Source organism: Trachymyrmex cornetzi, unplaced genomic scaffold (assembly GCF_001594075.2).
Source record: "Trachymyrmex cornetzi isolate Tcor2-1 unplaced genomic scaffold, Tcor1.1 scaffold138, whole genome shotgun sequence".
Taxonomy (NCBI): domain Eukaryota; kingdom Metazoa; phylum Arthropoda; class Insecta; order Hymenoptera; family Formicidae; genus Trachymyrmex; species Trachymyrmex cornetzi.
Genome location: NW_017295960.1, coordinates 521,765 through 533,884, shown reverse-complemented (window position 1 = coordinate 533,884; position 12,120 = coordinate 521,765). Strand labels below are relative to the sequence as shown.

General features: G+C 34.3%; 1 protein-coding gene across 3 annotated transcripts; it reads right to left on the bottom strand.

Annotated features, from left to right (window-relative positions):
* Positions 1-5,437: 5,437 nt before the first annotated feature.
* Art4 (arginine methyltransferase 4) lies at positions 5,438-11,264 on the bottom strand. 3 transcript variants are annotated; one of them, XM_018522924.1, is made up of 8 exons: positions 10,709-11,264; positions 9,900-10,037; positions 8,806-9,300; positions 8,449-8,715; positions 8,136-8,358; positions 7,716-8,002; positions 6,154-6,290; positions 5,438-5,906 (listed from the first exon to the last, which is right to left on the bottom strand). In XM_018522924.1, exons 1-8 carry the CDS (start codon positions 10,836-10,838, stop codon positions 5,778-5,780), a joined length of 1,806 nt encoding a protein of 601 aa, XP_018378426.1. In that variant the 5' UTR covers positions 10,839-11,264; the 3' UTR covers positions 5,438-5,777. The 3 variants fall into 3 exon arrangements, with proteins under 3 accessions (XP_018378426.1, XP_018378427.1, XP_018378429.1); XM_018522925.1 differs by having other exon boundaries at positions 5,438-5,888; XM_018522927.1 differs by lacking the exons at positions 5,438-5,906; positions 6,154-6,290 and adding an exon at positions 6,890-6,993.
* Positions 11,265-12,120: the final 856 nt, after the last annotated feature.

Genomic DNA, 12,120 nt, shown 5'->3' with positions numbered 1-12,120 from the left:
TCTTTTTTTTTCAAATATTGTTCTTATTCTAATAACGCGCATAAAATAATTCTAATGATACGCATAAAATAAAAATGTTGCGCCTTTCATCTTTCGTTCGCTTTTTTTTTGTAAGCAAATTGTGCACATGGCCATATATAATCACGTGGCAATGAAGCAAGTACTAAAGAAAAATTTCTATTTACAGAGAAATAGCTGTAACAGAGTAAAAGAGTTCTGTTGTATGTAAAATCAGTCATGTATATATTATAAATAATTATATTACTTACAATAGTCAATATTGTTTTCTCAAGATTTTTTCAATTGCTTGCTTTTAATAATGAAACACAATGACAACATTAAATATTGATATAAAAGATTACAATTGGCAGATCATAATTGCAAAAAGATTTAATGATCACATAAAATACATATGTATGCTAGACAATTCGTTGAAATATTATTGTTAAAAATGAGGCTCTCCAGGAGAAGAGAAAAAGATCTCAATTCCAAAAATTGCCGCCCGGCGGGTTTTAAAATCAAATAACTTATCGTAAGCTTATACTTGTATCCTCCTAATTAAACATGCCTCTTAATTCAGCATAATACAGTCGCACTTGAAATAAACTGTATGTCAAAATTTATTCCTTACAAAAATAATTCTAATAATTAACTGATAGTAAATTATGATGTGATGCATCGTTATATAACACAAAATTTAATAAAACTTATTAAAATATAAGCGTGAACATCATGAGTGATTTATTGAACTTGTTTGCATCCAACAAACGACGGCTAGAATTGTGTGCGCAGCAAAAAAATTTTCTTATAAACGGTAAAAAAGGCTGCGTTTGCTGCAAAAATATTGTTGTATTTACAATGAATATAACATACTAGTAATGTCATGTTAAAAACGATGTCTCTGCTTTACTGTAATCCTGTTATCTGTAAGTACTACAATTTCAAATGATGCGTCAAATTGTTTCTCTTCCATTTGCGTAGAATTTTATTCTCAAACGTGCATGGCAGAAGCGACATACTTTTATATAAATCGTATGTTTTGGATTTCGAAGCTTCGGTAATCTGCAAAATAAAATCTATAAATTAGCTGTCATTTTTATAATTAAAATTATTTAGACATATATTCCAAATGTTAGCTGTTGAAAACTGCAGAAATATATTGCCGAAACATTCCTTGAAGAATTATCGCGAACGAGTAGTCCCACAGGTATAACGAAGGAAACTATCAGTTCGAGAAAACTTATTTTAAACATGACTGGCCAATTTTACTACACAGTTACATTATAGATTATATTTGTATGAATCTGATTTTATGCGATTACACAATGTTTTCGTCAAGTCATGCCTACGCTTTACCGGGATGTGAATCGTAAATGAAAATCTGCACCTGCACTGCATCTGCTATAATAATGCCGAATTGCGAACAAACTTAACTTAAAGAGCCGAATCAAATCCAAACACTTAGCGCAGTAAAGGCATTCTTCGAGCTCGCGTAACTACCTGAGATATCTTATATAGTTTTCAGTCGTTGAAACGCACAGATTCCTATATAACACTGCTGGACTACTTAATACTCGGATATACCGCCAGAAAACATACACGAGCGACAGGCTAGCTAACGAAGTGTACCCCAGTTCAGGAATAAAATGTTTGAGATCCAACGGAAAAATAAATATGATTTAAAGAAGCCAACACACGTATATGTCCTTCAATGGAACATTATATCAGTTGCGTAAAATTTAAAGAAAAAACTCGGAACGGTATACAAATAAAACGGGAAAATTTACGGAGAATGTAACTGGGATGAGATATGTAATATCGCGTATGTTTTTCCAAGCGGTTTAGCAGTCTTATATATTCGATATTCTAACGGTACAAAAAGAAAAAACGCACACATCCACATCAATGTAAGAGAACGCCAAAAGCAACACTCGGAAACGTAGTCGATATTAAGTGTCTTGTCGCCCTTAATATTACGATTAAATCTTTGATGTTCCGCGATGGTTCCGATATTACGAAAAAATAGGCAGACACAAGACGAAATTATGTTCTAGGTGTTGCTAACGGTGTTACCATCCCAAAGAAACGATGGAAGAAGCAAGTTCTTACTTATTAATTATTACAACAAACCATGCAATATTAGTAGCACTTGTGGAATGCCTGTCACGAGATTGGTTTGTATATGTGCCAAGGCGCGTATTAACAAGCGTATGGTACTTCTGTCCTCAGGAAATACTTCATCGAGAAATAGTGACGCGGGTATTTATTCGCAAGTGCACGCAAGGTACGAAAAGATCCTGTAAAGAGTAAGTACAAATTATCTAGCTTTGATTCTCGAAGTGCGCCAGTGCGTCGCGTGTCGTATCGCATGATCGCCTTCCGCATCGAGGAGTTTCTCGATTCGAAGGGTAATCGTGAAAGTAACGCGTGACAAGCTGCTGAGGAAAATTATCGTCATATTCATTCACCGGCGATGAGGTAACTAGGAGGTGTGCATTTAGATGGCAAGTATGTGCAGATAACAAATAAAATGTAACTTCCTTAAAACCTAATAGGACTTAAAGGAGTCCTCTCGAGATCTTAGGGTAGTGTTGTACGCGTACAGTTCACCAGGAACAGGACGCTTGAATAACTCTTCTAGATATGAAGATATCTACAATATTTATAGAATATTTAGATTTCTTTTGGGGATTTTTTTATCCTCCGAAGAGCGTGAAATCACGACTTATTGTCTAGTTTTACTGCGGGATTTTTCTTTCTATTACGGAATAATATTCTACCGCTCAAAATTTTTTACGGGATAATACGATTGGAATCATCTTTTTTACCTCACAAACAACTGCTGTACCACTAAACTATATCTCGACTATTTATAATTCCTAATTATGTCAACACACATCTCAAAACGACATACGTAACTTGCATCTTCAAATCTAAAAATATTATCCAGTTGTACTATTTCTGGTGGGTCGACTGGTATTATTCTTAAACAATATGTAGAAATTATTTAAGAATATGTGTATGTATATATAATAGTACATACATAGTGGCAACTGACAGTCTCTCTCATTTTCACACTTATTCGTTGGACTGAACATTTTTTAATCGAATAAAGCATCATTAAATATGGGATCCAACACATATTTGCTTTGTTTACACGAGACTGTACGTTCAATGTTTTCACAATTTAACCCTTTCCACTCTTTGTGTTATCATTGATGATAAAAAATTAATAAAAATAATTAATGAAAATTTTATTAAATATAATTTTAATGAACATTAATGTTTTTTTTATTAATTAAACTATGAAAAGTACAATAGACATTAAATAATTGTACAACGATCGAATTTTATATCGTAGTATTATTGAGTGAAAAGGATTAAAAACAATGGAAGAGAGTCATAGCTGAAAATTTCTGTTTTACTTTATAACACTATTATAAATACAGAAAGTATGCGTGTTTCCAAGTATCACTATTTATCATGTATATAGATCATCAATGCAAATAAACGTCCATTTTTTCAAAGATTTTTCATTATTAGTTATTCTACTAAGATCATAATATATAAATTGTATGTAAATGTGACATAAAGTTTAATAACGCAAGAATGACTTTTAATTATATGCTTATAAATGTGGCTAGAGATGTAAACGACGGAAAAATAGATTTTAGAAAAACTCAGGAAATAATGGTTTTTTTCTTTCGGTTTTGATAGGTTTTTTACTCGGATATTTTTTTTAGCATTTCACGATTTCGATGCTGTACTATTGTTTTAGAATTTAGTTTTTGTACTTATCCGTAAAATTTCTGTGTAAAAATAGTTACAAAAGTAAAATATAGTATAATGATTAATATCATATAATGCCGGTGGCTATAAATATATCTTGCCTTTCACTATTATTTGAATGATTATTACAACAAATAATACTTTGCTAGACTAATCACACTGTTTTTGTCGTATACTCTGTGATTGTAATTATACATATTCTAAATTTAAATTAGTGAGAGAACGTTCATCGAATCTCTAATTACTCTTGAATCAATATTATATTGGGATGTTGTCTCAAAATAATTAAAATATAGAATACAAAATAATTAAAACATAGAGTACAATTGCAACCAACATGTAATGTCTATTATGCTTATAAAGTATTATCTGTATTAATAACATCACACTTATTTAGCTTTTAAATATAAAATATCTGTCGTTCAAATAATTATATTAAAATAACTATATGTTTTTCCATAAATTTTATGTAATTTGGTAAAAAATTTCATTATTTACTGTAAAAAACTAGTTTTTTTACTTGATATTTTACTCTAAAATAAAAAATACCGTTTTTTTACATCTCTAGATGGGGCGAAGAAAAAACATATGATATATGTTTATTTTAATTGGTGAATAATGTAGCTCGAAACTTAACGTCACATTAGATTTTTTACAAAGGATCTTCCAAAACAGACATTTATCACGACTACAAAATATACGTAAAAAAATTAAGTATAACGCAAAGTTTTACAATTTACAAATCATATTATATAAACCTATATAAGATTCCATTCGAGCAATCCTTGTCCAGTGTGTGTAATGCGTTTATAATAAACCTGCAATTACATGTATATACTATGGAAATATAACATGTCACGTTGATAATTCGGGATGATTTTCATATAGTCGTCGTTTCCTGTTTTCTAGATGAAGTATCTCACGACCTACGTTTGCGTCAAACACATTCAGATATATATACAATTTATCTACGAAACGAATTAATCATTCGATGAATAATTGCCTTACACCCTTCAAATAATTAAAATGTCTCGATAAGGATTTACACGGGATTGAAATATATGCGATAATATAGCTCTAATACTCATAAAAAGTTGTACTATCTTGTGTATTGTGTCATGCTAACGAAATAAAGACACGTTGATTAAAACAAGCGCAAGAGACATCTGAATAACAGGTAATGCCACAGAGTGCTTTACAACATATGATCCTAATGTATTATTGCTCTTTGCACTTCTCAAAATGTTCGAAACGTCGCTTTTTTTCCTATTCTAAAAACTCGTGTAAAAGTCGCTTGATATCGAAACCCAATCAAGCCAACGATACAGTTTAGTAAAATATGACTGTCTTCGAGTATTTAGAGTTGATTCTAAATCATCTCAATTTAAAGTAAAACAAATGGACCGCGCGACGCGCGATCATTCCCGATTCTCTCCTTTACTATAAGTCATCGTTTCACGGATTTATGTCAAGACTTCGTAAAATAGTGATGCCTATACTATAGCGACTGTATATTGTCATTAAAAATATTATATTTTCACGTGGATATATTTGGCAAGCATGCACGTCGATTTGGAAGATCTTTTTTTTTCCTTTCCTTTTGTAAGTGACGACCAAATAAAAATCGAGTGTATGAGAGCTAATGACAACTACGAGAGGACGGCTCGCAGTCTTTTCCAACGTGCCTCCAATTGAGACTTATTCCTGACAGGATTCCAATCGAACGCAAACTCAGGATTGGCTGTACTTTTGTTTGAATAAGCAACGTTGTTATGGCTAAAATCTGAATTGAAATTGGCCAGGTCGACGGTACTTAAAATTCGTACGGCGGACGAGAGGCGAAGCTTACTGGTTGGGGAGCTAAATACCAGTTTGCGACCTTGCTTACTGTTGTTGCCGATGTCTCCAATACTGCTACTATTATTACGATCGTTTTGTAATTGTTTTACTTTGCGGGAATACTCGGCGAGAAACGATTTCGCCATAGATCATTGCCGATACGCCTGTGGCGATATGCCGTTCCCAGGAGTCACGTAGTCACCGATCATCAGGCTGGGATTCACTGGGTAATGAGAAGTGTTGCCGAGGACCAGCGATTGCTGGAAAGTAACACCAAGCTGTAGCGCGAAAGTCACGCAAGCAGACGTATTGTTTTAGTTTCCGTCTCTCACGTAAATTTTATTAAATGTATATATATAGTAAACTATATATATATAATCTACACACGCATATTGTAACAATTTTTCAGCAGAACAATTATTTCATGCTTGTGTGATATCGTCTAAAGCATCATTGGAAATAAAATACATTCTTTATTGCTTTGACAGTTTATTGTGAAAATGTCAAGTTTTGAACTGTACTTACAGTGGCAGGTGACGTAAACATATTTGGAGTTATTCCACCGCCTATTAATTGTGCTGCTTGAGTGCTCGTCGCTGTACCTCCTACGCGACCCCGTCCTGTACTCGAAATGGAGCCCGGATGAATGTTTGGTTGTCCTCCTGTTACATAAAAATCCGTACATTCTCTTTATATGTACGAACGAAATGAATAAAAAGTACGATTTAAAAATATAAAGTAAGACACTAAGCTACACTAAACTACTTATTAAATTTTTACTGAGAGAGAGAGAGAGAGAGAGAGAGAAAATAAAAATTATTAATTAAAAGTAAAAATTATGTAAAAAATAGTTGAAATGTATTTGAAACAGTCAATTATTATAATCATTAACACATTATACAAAATAACTAGAGTAATGTTTTTATAAATAATTTAATAAAAAGATATTTATGTAAACTACATTATTGTATTCATCACTATTGGCGGGTAATAATAAAAAAAGAAATTTTTAATCTATATATAGTATTTAATCAATTTATCTTTTCGTTATAGTAAATAATAGAATAATAACTTAAATCTAAATGTTGGGAGGAGAAGAATATATTTACTTTTTAATATGGGATATTAAAGAGTATAGTTAAATATTTATAGATCCATACTAAAACAATAAATTTATTTACATGAGTTGCAGATTCTACAAAATACGTATAAATTAGAACAATCACAAGGAACTTTTTCTTCTTTGTACAAATGTCTTCCATGATGTAGAATAATAAAATATTGTGTCCATTCCGTAAGTACCAGTGCAATAAAAAGGTCCGGCAATAATTTAATAATTTGATATTTACGTAATAAAGAATTTATCTGTAATTATAACAACGTCAGCACCTAATAATTAAAAATATTCAATATCTTTAATCTAAATGTTTCACCACTGTAATTGTTATTAACTATAGAAATTTCTATTCCACAATTTCAATACGTGTATCCAAAGAAACATTTTCTACACTAAGAATATCTAATATGTAATTTCATATCATTCTTGTACTATATAAAATTTTGGAAACATTTCATGCTAATATTTTTTTATTTTATGTTTACGTGGAAAAAGCTGTTAAAATAGAAGATTTTAAACAATAAAATAATAAAACTTTGATATGTTGAAAGAAATGTAAATTATAATATCCTTGTATGATACAGTAAAATGCATTATGGTAAATAACAAACTGCAAAAACAGTAGCAAGGAAAAAGATTTATTTTGAGCAATACTGGAATTTAGGATATCTCAGATTATAAGGACGATCATTTGTTATCATCGAGGAAATGTTTTATATTTAGATATTTTGTTTTAAATATTGCATATAGCGAATACATAGAATGTGGGCCGAAATTATTCAACGATTATGTGGGCACCCTTCATACATGTTTGTGACACACGATTTCATAAATACGTTTCAAAAATTAGACGTCGGAGAATTAAAATCGCCAAGGCGTGATGCATGTGGCAAGAACGTTGATTACAAATATTATATATTCCACAATTAATACATATAATGATACACTGAAGAGTCAAACCAAACCTTACCTATTGCCAGCAAATTATTTGGATTTACTGTGGCGCTTGTATCCATCGACACTTCGCCAAGACCATTAACCGACATTCCATTGACCATATTCACTGCTTGTCGAGCACCCTGCGCATCCAAAGTTGTCCAATAGGATTCGCTAGGTGAAGTGTTATTTAAACCAGGAGGCGGTTGTGCTGCAGCGCCTGTGTATCGGAAGTAAGGATTTTTCAAGTCTAAGGTGTTGTTACTGCTTTCTAGATTTGTTCCTTCAAGCTTCAGTTCTATTGTTACATCATAGGATTGTCTGAAACAAAATATATTATGTATATATACAAGAGAATGACACAAATAGATCTGTAACAAAGTGTATATATATATTGGAATATGAAATGGTGTCAAGTTAGAGACAGTAGAGATAGATAAAAGTATTCCCTCACCTTTTATTTGCTATAAGAATGACTTTTCCAGAGAGCAGTTGCCCACTTTTACAAAACAATGGGTTTTCTAAGAGGCAGCGTACTTGATACCAATGTGTGAGAGGTTCTGTAGGAGCAGTACTTAACCAAACTTGTTGTGTCGATCCGATAAACGCTACGTCGAACCAAAAAGCTAAACCATGGCATGTACCACTCTCCAATATATGAAAATCGACATTTATTTCTAAAAAGGACACAATTTACAGCATGTTAGAAGTGTCGCGTTATAACTCGTTCATAAATCGTAATAGTTGTTATTCTTTTCCTTCCATACCTATTTTATGTAAATCAGTCTCATCAGCTGTTTGGAAGTCTACTATGTGCCTCACAGATTTCGCCATACATATTCTAATATCAAAAGTATCGACAATCGGTTGTCTAAAATATTCTTTAATGGCGTTATTTCTCATGGCAGAGAGATCTACTCCGTGGAAACATGTCTGATACCAAAAGTTGGCCTTATTGAACTGTTCCATATAAAGATTTTCATCGGAAAAGGGTGCGATATGCAGGTCACCTCTGGAGGGAAACATTCTTCCGCCTGTATATAAAAATAATTTGATTAAGGAAAAAAAACAGTAGCGAAACAAAAAAATAGTACGTAAGTCGTGAATTTTCTTTCAAGATTTACCTGGACTTAACCACTTTTTCGCATGAAGATAAGTTTCGAGCATTCGTTCATTATATAACATGTATCCCATAGGCTCACTTACTATACAGTCTACGTGTTCGGGTAAATCGATCTCTTCTATTTTTCCAGCTATGACTATTATTTTATCTTGTAAATTATTAGCTGCAACTAGAAGCTCGGCATGGTTTGCCATATTGCTCGCTTCCACGGCGTATACTTTTTTCGCACCAGCTTGTATAGCGAAAAACGATAGTATACCAGAACCAGCACCTACATCTAGTACAACTTTATCCTTAAAATCAGATAGATTCCCCAGAATCGCTCGTTGGTATGTACTGGTCCTAATATAATCTTGCATCATGTTTTGTTGCTGCGAAAGATAACCATAAAATTGGAAATATTGCATCGCCGAGGATTCCTCCGTTCTTTCATTAAATGCCGACACTCCTTTTCCCATCTTGAGTTTTACTATGTGTGAGTGAAAATCGCGAAAATCTGTGAATGAAATATATGTATGTTAAAGTGCTTCTTGTGGATACTTGTCTATTTTGTAACTTAACGACAATTTAGTATATTGTCATTGCACAGATATTATATATTGTAAAAAAATTGTGAAACAATAATATAACGATATTGAACTGTCGTTAAAAATTACAGAATCGGAGTATGGAAGATATTGATTACATGGACATCCTTAAGCGAGTTTAACATCCATAATTAGAAACTGGTCAATTTATATATATATATATATATATATATATATATATATATAGAGCTGTAATTAACCAGTTTCATAATTAGACGTTATTAAATCCAATTAAGGGTGTCCATGTAAACGTAGTGATTGTCATTAAAACAAAAATACATATGTTTCTGATGTCTATTACATAATGGACCTTCTACAATAGTAATATTGTATAGTAAGCAGTAAGCTGTAAGAAATTGAACAACCGTAATCGATTATTCTCCTTATATTCGATTGTGATTGATCAATTTCTTCCAACTTACTACATCATATTACTCTTGTTGTAGATGATCTTTCAAACTTAATGCATGAGGATTCGTGAAGAATCGAGTACAAGTTGATGACTCACCTGGTTCACTAGCAAATGTAATCAGTAAGCTATCTGTATCGAGTGTAAAAACATAACTCCGTGATGATACACGAGAGCATTCGGTGCTGGGAGTCACTGGGAATTCCAGTAGAGTCGCTTTCTCCCTGTTACTGACATCTGAAACAAACGTTCAAAACGTCAATTCTCTTCCTCGTATTTTATTATACGTATCAAAGAAAGAGAATACAAAGTAAAATGCATATAATTGCACAGTTAAAAAGAACAGTCACAAAAAACGATCAAGTCGATATATATGCTTCTTTGATCTTTTTAAAGCGACATTTTCAATGATCAATAACTTCCTACATATACAAACGTCATCCTCTACCTTTTTAATAAACAATAATAAGGTAATTTTTCTGATATACAACAATCGTCAATATCGCGTAAACAACAGAACTGGAGCTGTCATCATGGGGTCATTATCGGTATCAGCAATGTAACAAATGACGAAAAGACAATTAGCTCCAACAGCAGCCGAGAGCATAAACAAGAAAAAAAAAAGAAAGACACAAACTGGGGAAGAAGGGAAGGACGCGAATCGGTGAAGGATGATGTCGCGGTATCGACCGGCGATCGATCGGGGGGGTCCTCCGGAGCTACGAATTGGGCTGGAAGAAGGGAAGAGTTGGTCGCGTAACGCGACGGGAAGTGTGGTTATGTCGTCCGGGTCGCGGTCGGTCGCGTGATCGATCAGATCAGCCGCGTCGCCGTCGGCCGTCGGCCGTGTCTTACGACGACGGACACCGCTGGGCGCGCGTATACGGCGGGTATCGCCGCGTCCATACCTGAGACAAGCTCGACGCTGAGGCCTTGCGGGTCGTAATTAATATTGAGCGCGACCGGTTTGTTGTACTTCGGCGTGGACTGTCCATTGTTTGACAGAGTCGAGACCGTCACCCGAAACGTCTTCGCCATTTTTCGCAACACCGCGTGCCAGCGCTTCCCGACGCTGTTTCTCTCTTTCCCTGTCCGTCTCCCTCCCTCTTCTCACTCTTTCTCTCTCTCTCTCTCCCTCTCTCTCTTGCTCCGCTCTCTCCTACTCCTCTTCTACTTCTGCCGGTGGCTCGTAACGCTCTATGTTACGCCGCCGCTCCGCTCTTCGCGCTTGCCGCACCACTCGCGTGAGAAACAAAAGCCGCCGCTGCCGCCGTCGTTACCGCGAGTTATGTACGACACCTCGGACAGAAGAGAGAGAGAGACCAACCCCCGGCCAGGGCCGCTGCGCTGCGCTGCGCTACGAAATCGCGCCGATTCTCGCTGATTCTCGCTTGCCCCCGTCCCGTTTGTTCCCCGGACGCCCCGCGAGGTGCCGCGAGAATTCGCTCGCGGCGCCGTCGCCTCCGCCCCCGCCGCTTCCACCCTGGGCTCATCCAATACGTAGATGTGCGAATTCTATCGTCGTTGCTGACCAGCCGCCACCATTTTCGCCGGCGTCGCCGTTCGAACGAAGAGATTCCCGCCAATTTTGCTAATCGCAATAACAATTAACAAGGCGGTATTCGTAATCCGTTCTTATTTCAAGATTATCTTGAGTAATGTCTTATGCTAATATGACCCTTTGATTGATTCGTGATATCTTAAGATTCTATGGCTGCGTTCGTTTTGGCGCTCACAACGCTTTTAGCGTCGTTTCATTCTTGTTGTTTTTAAATATTAAACAAGGACAATTGATGCTCAAGCGCCGTGAGCAGCAAAGCGAATGCAGCCTATACAAGTCTTGACCCTCGAACCACACATTGGGTCTTTCGTCTCCATGCATTAAAAATAATCATTTTTGTGTGTACTTTAATAAAAACTGCTTTTTTCTTCAAAAATCAAAGTTACAATTTTTATATCAAAACTGAATTATTTTCTTTTTCTGATGCAGAAAGTAATTTCCATAATTTTTCTAAACATTTTTTCCCATTGTTTGCATAGCAGGATAATTTAGTAGAGACCTTAAAGAATATGTGTGAATTTTTATAGAATTTTTCGAGCACTTTAAGGAGGTTGTAAGGCAAATACAGTATGTTAAGAACTACTTGAAAAAATTACAGACTATTCTAAATTTCATTTAATAATAATACAAAAAAAATAGAAACACTTGACCATCTGGATCAAAAGTTATTTAAATAAGTAGTTATATTTTTTAAATTTATACTCTAATATAAATATATGAAAATGTATTATAAAATAATGATAAAAATCTCAATTTTTT

Coding starts and splice junctions, on each gene's coding strand:
- Art4 (XM_018522924.1), bottom strand. CDS start 10,838: ATGGCGAAGACGTTTCGGGTGACGGTCTCGACTCTGTCAAACAATGGA. Junction 8,359..8,448: donor GACTGATTTACATAAAATAG/GTATGGAAGGAA, acceptor TGTCCTTTTTAG/AAATAAATGTCGATTTTCAT. Junction 6,291..7,715: donor AAATAATTTGCTGGCAATAG/GTAAGGTTTGGT, acceptor TTTATGTAACAG/GAGGACAACCAAACATTCAT.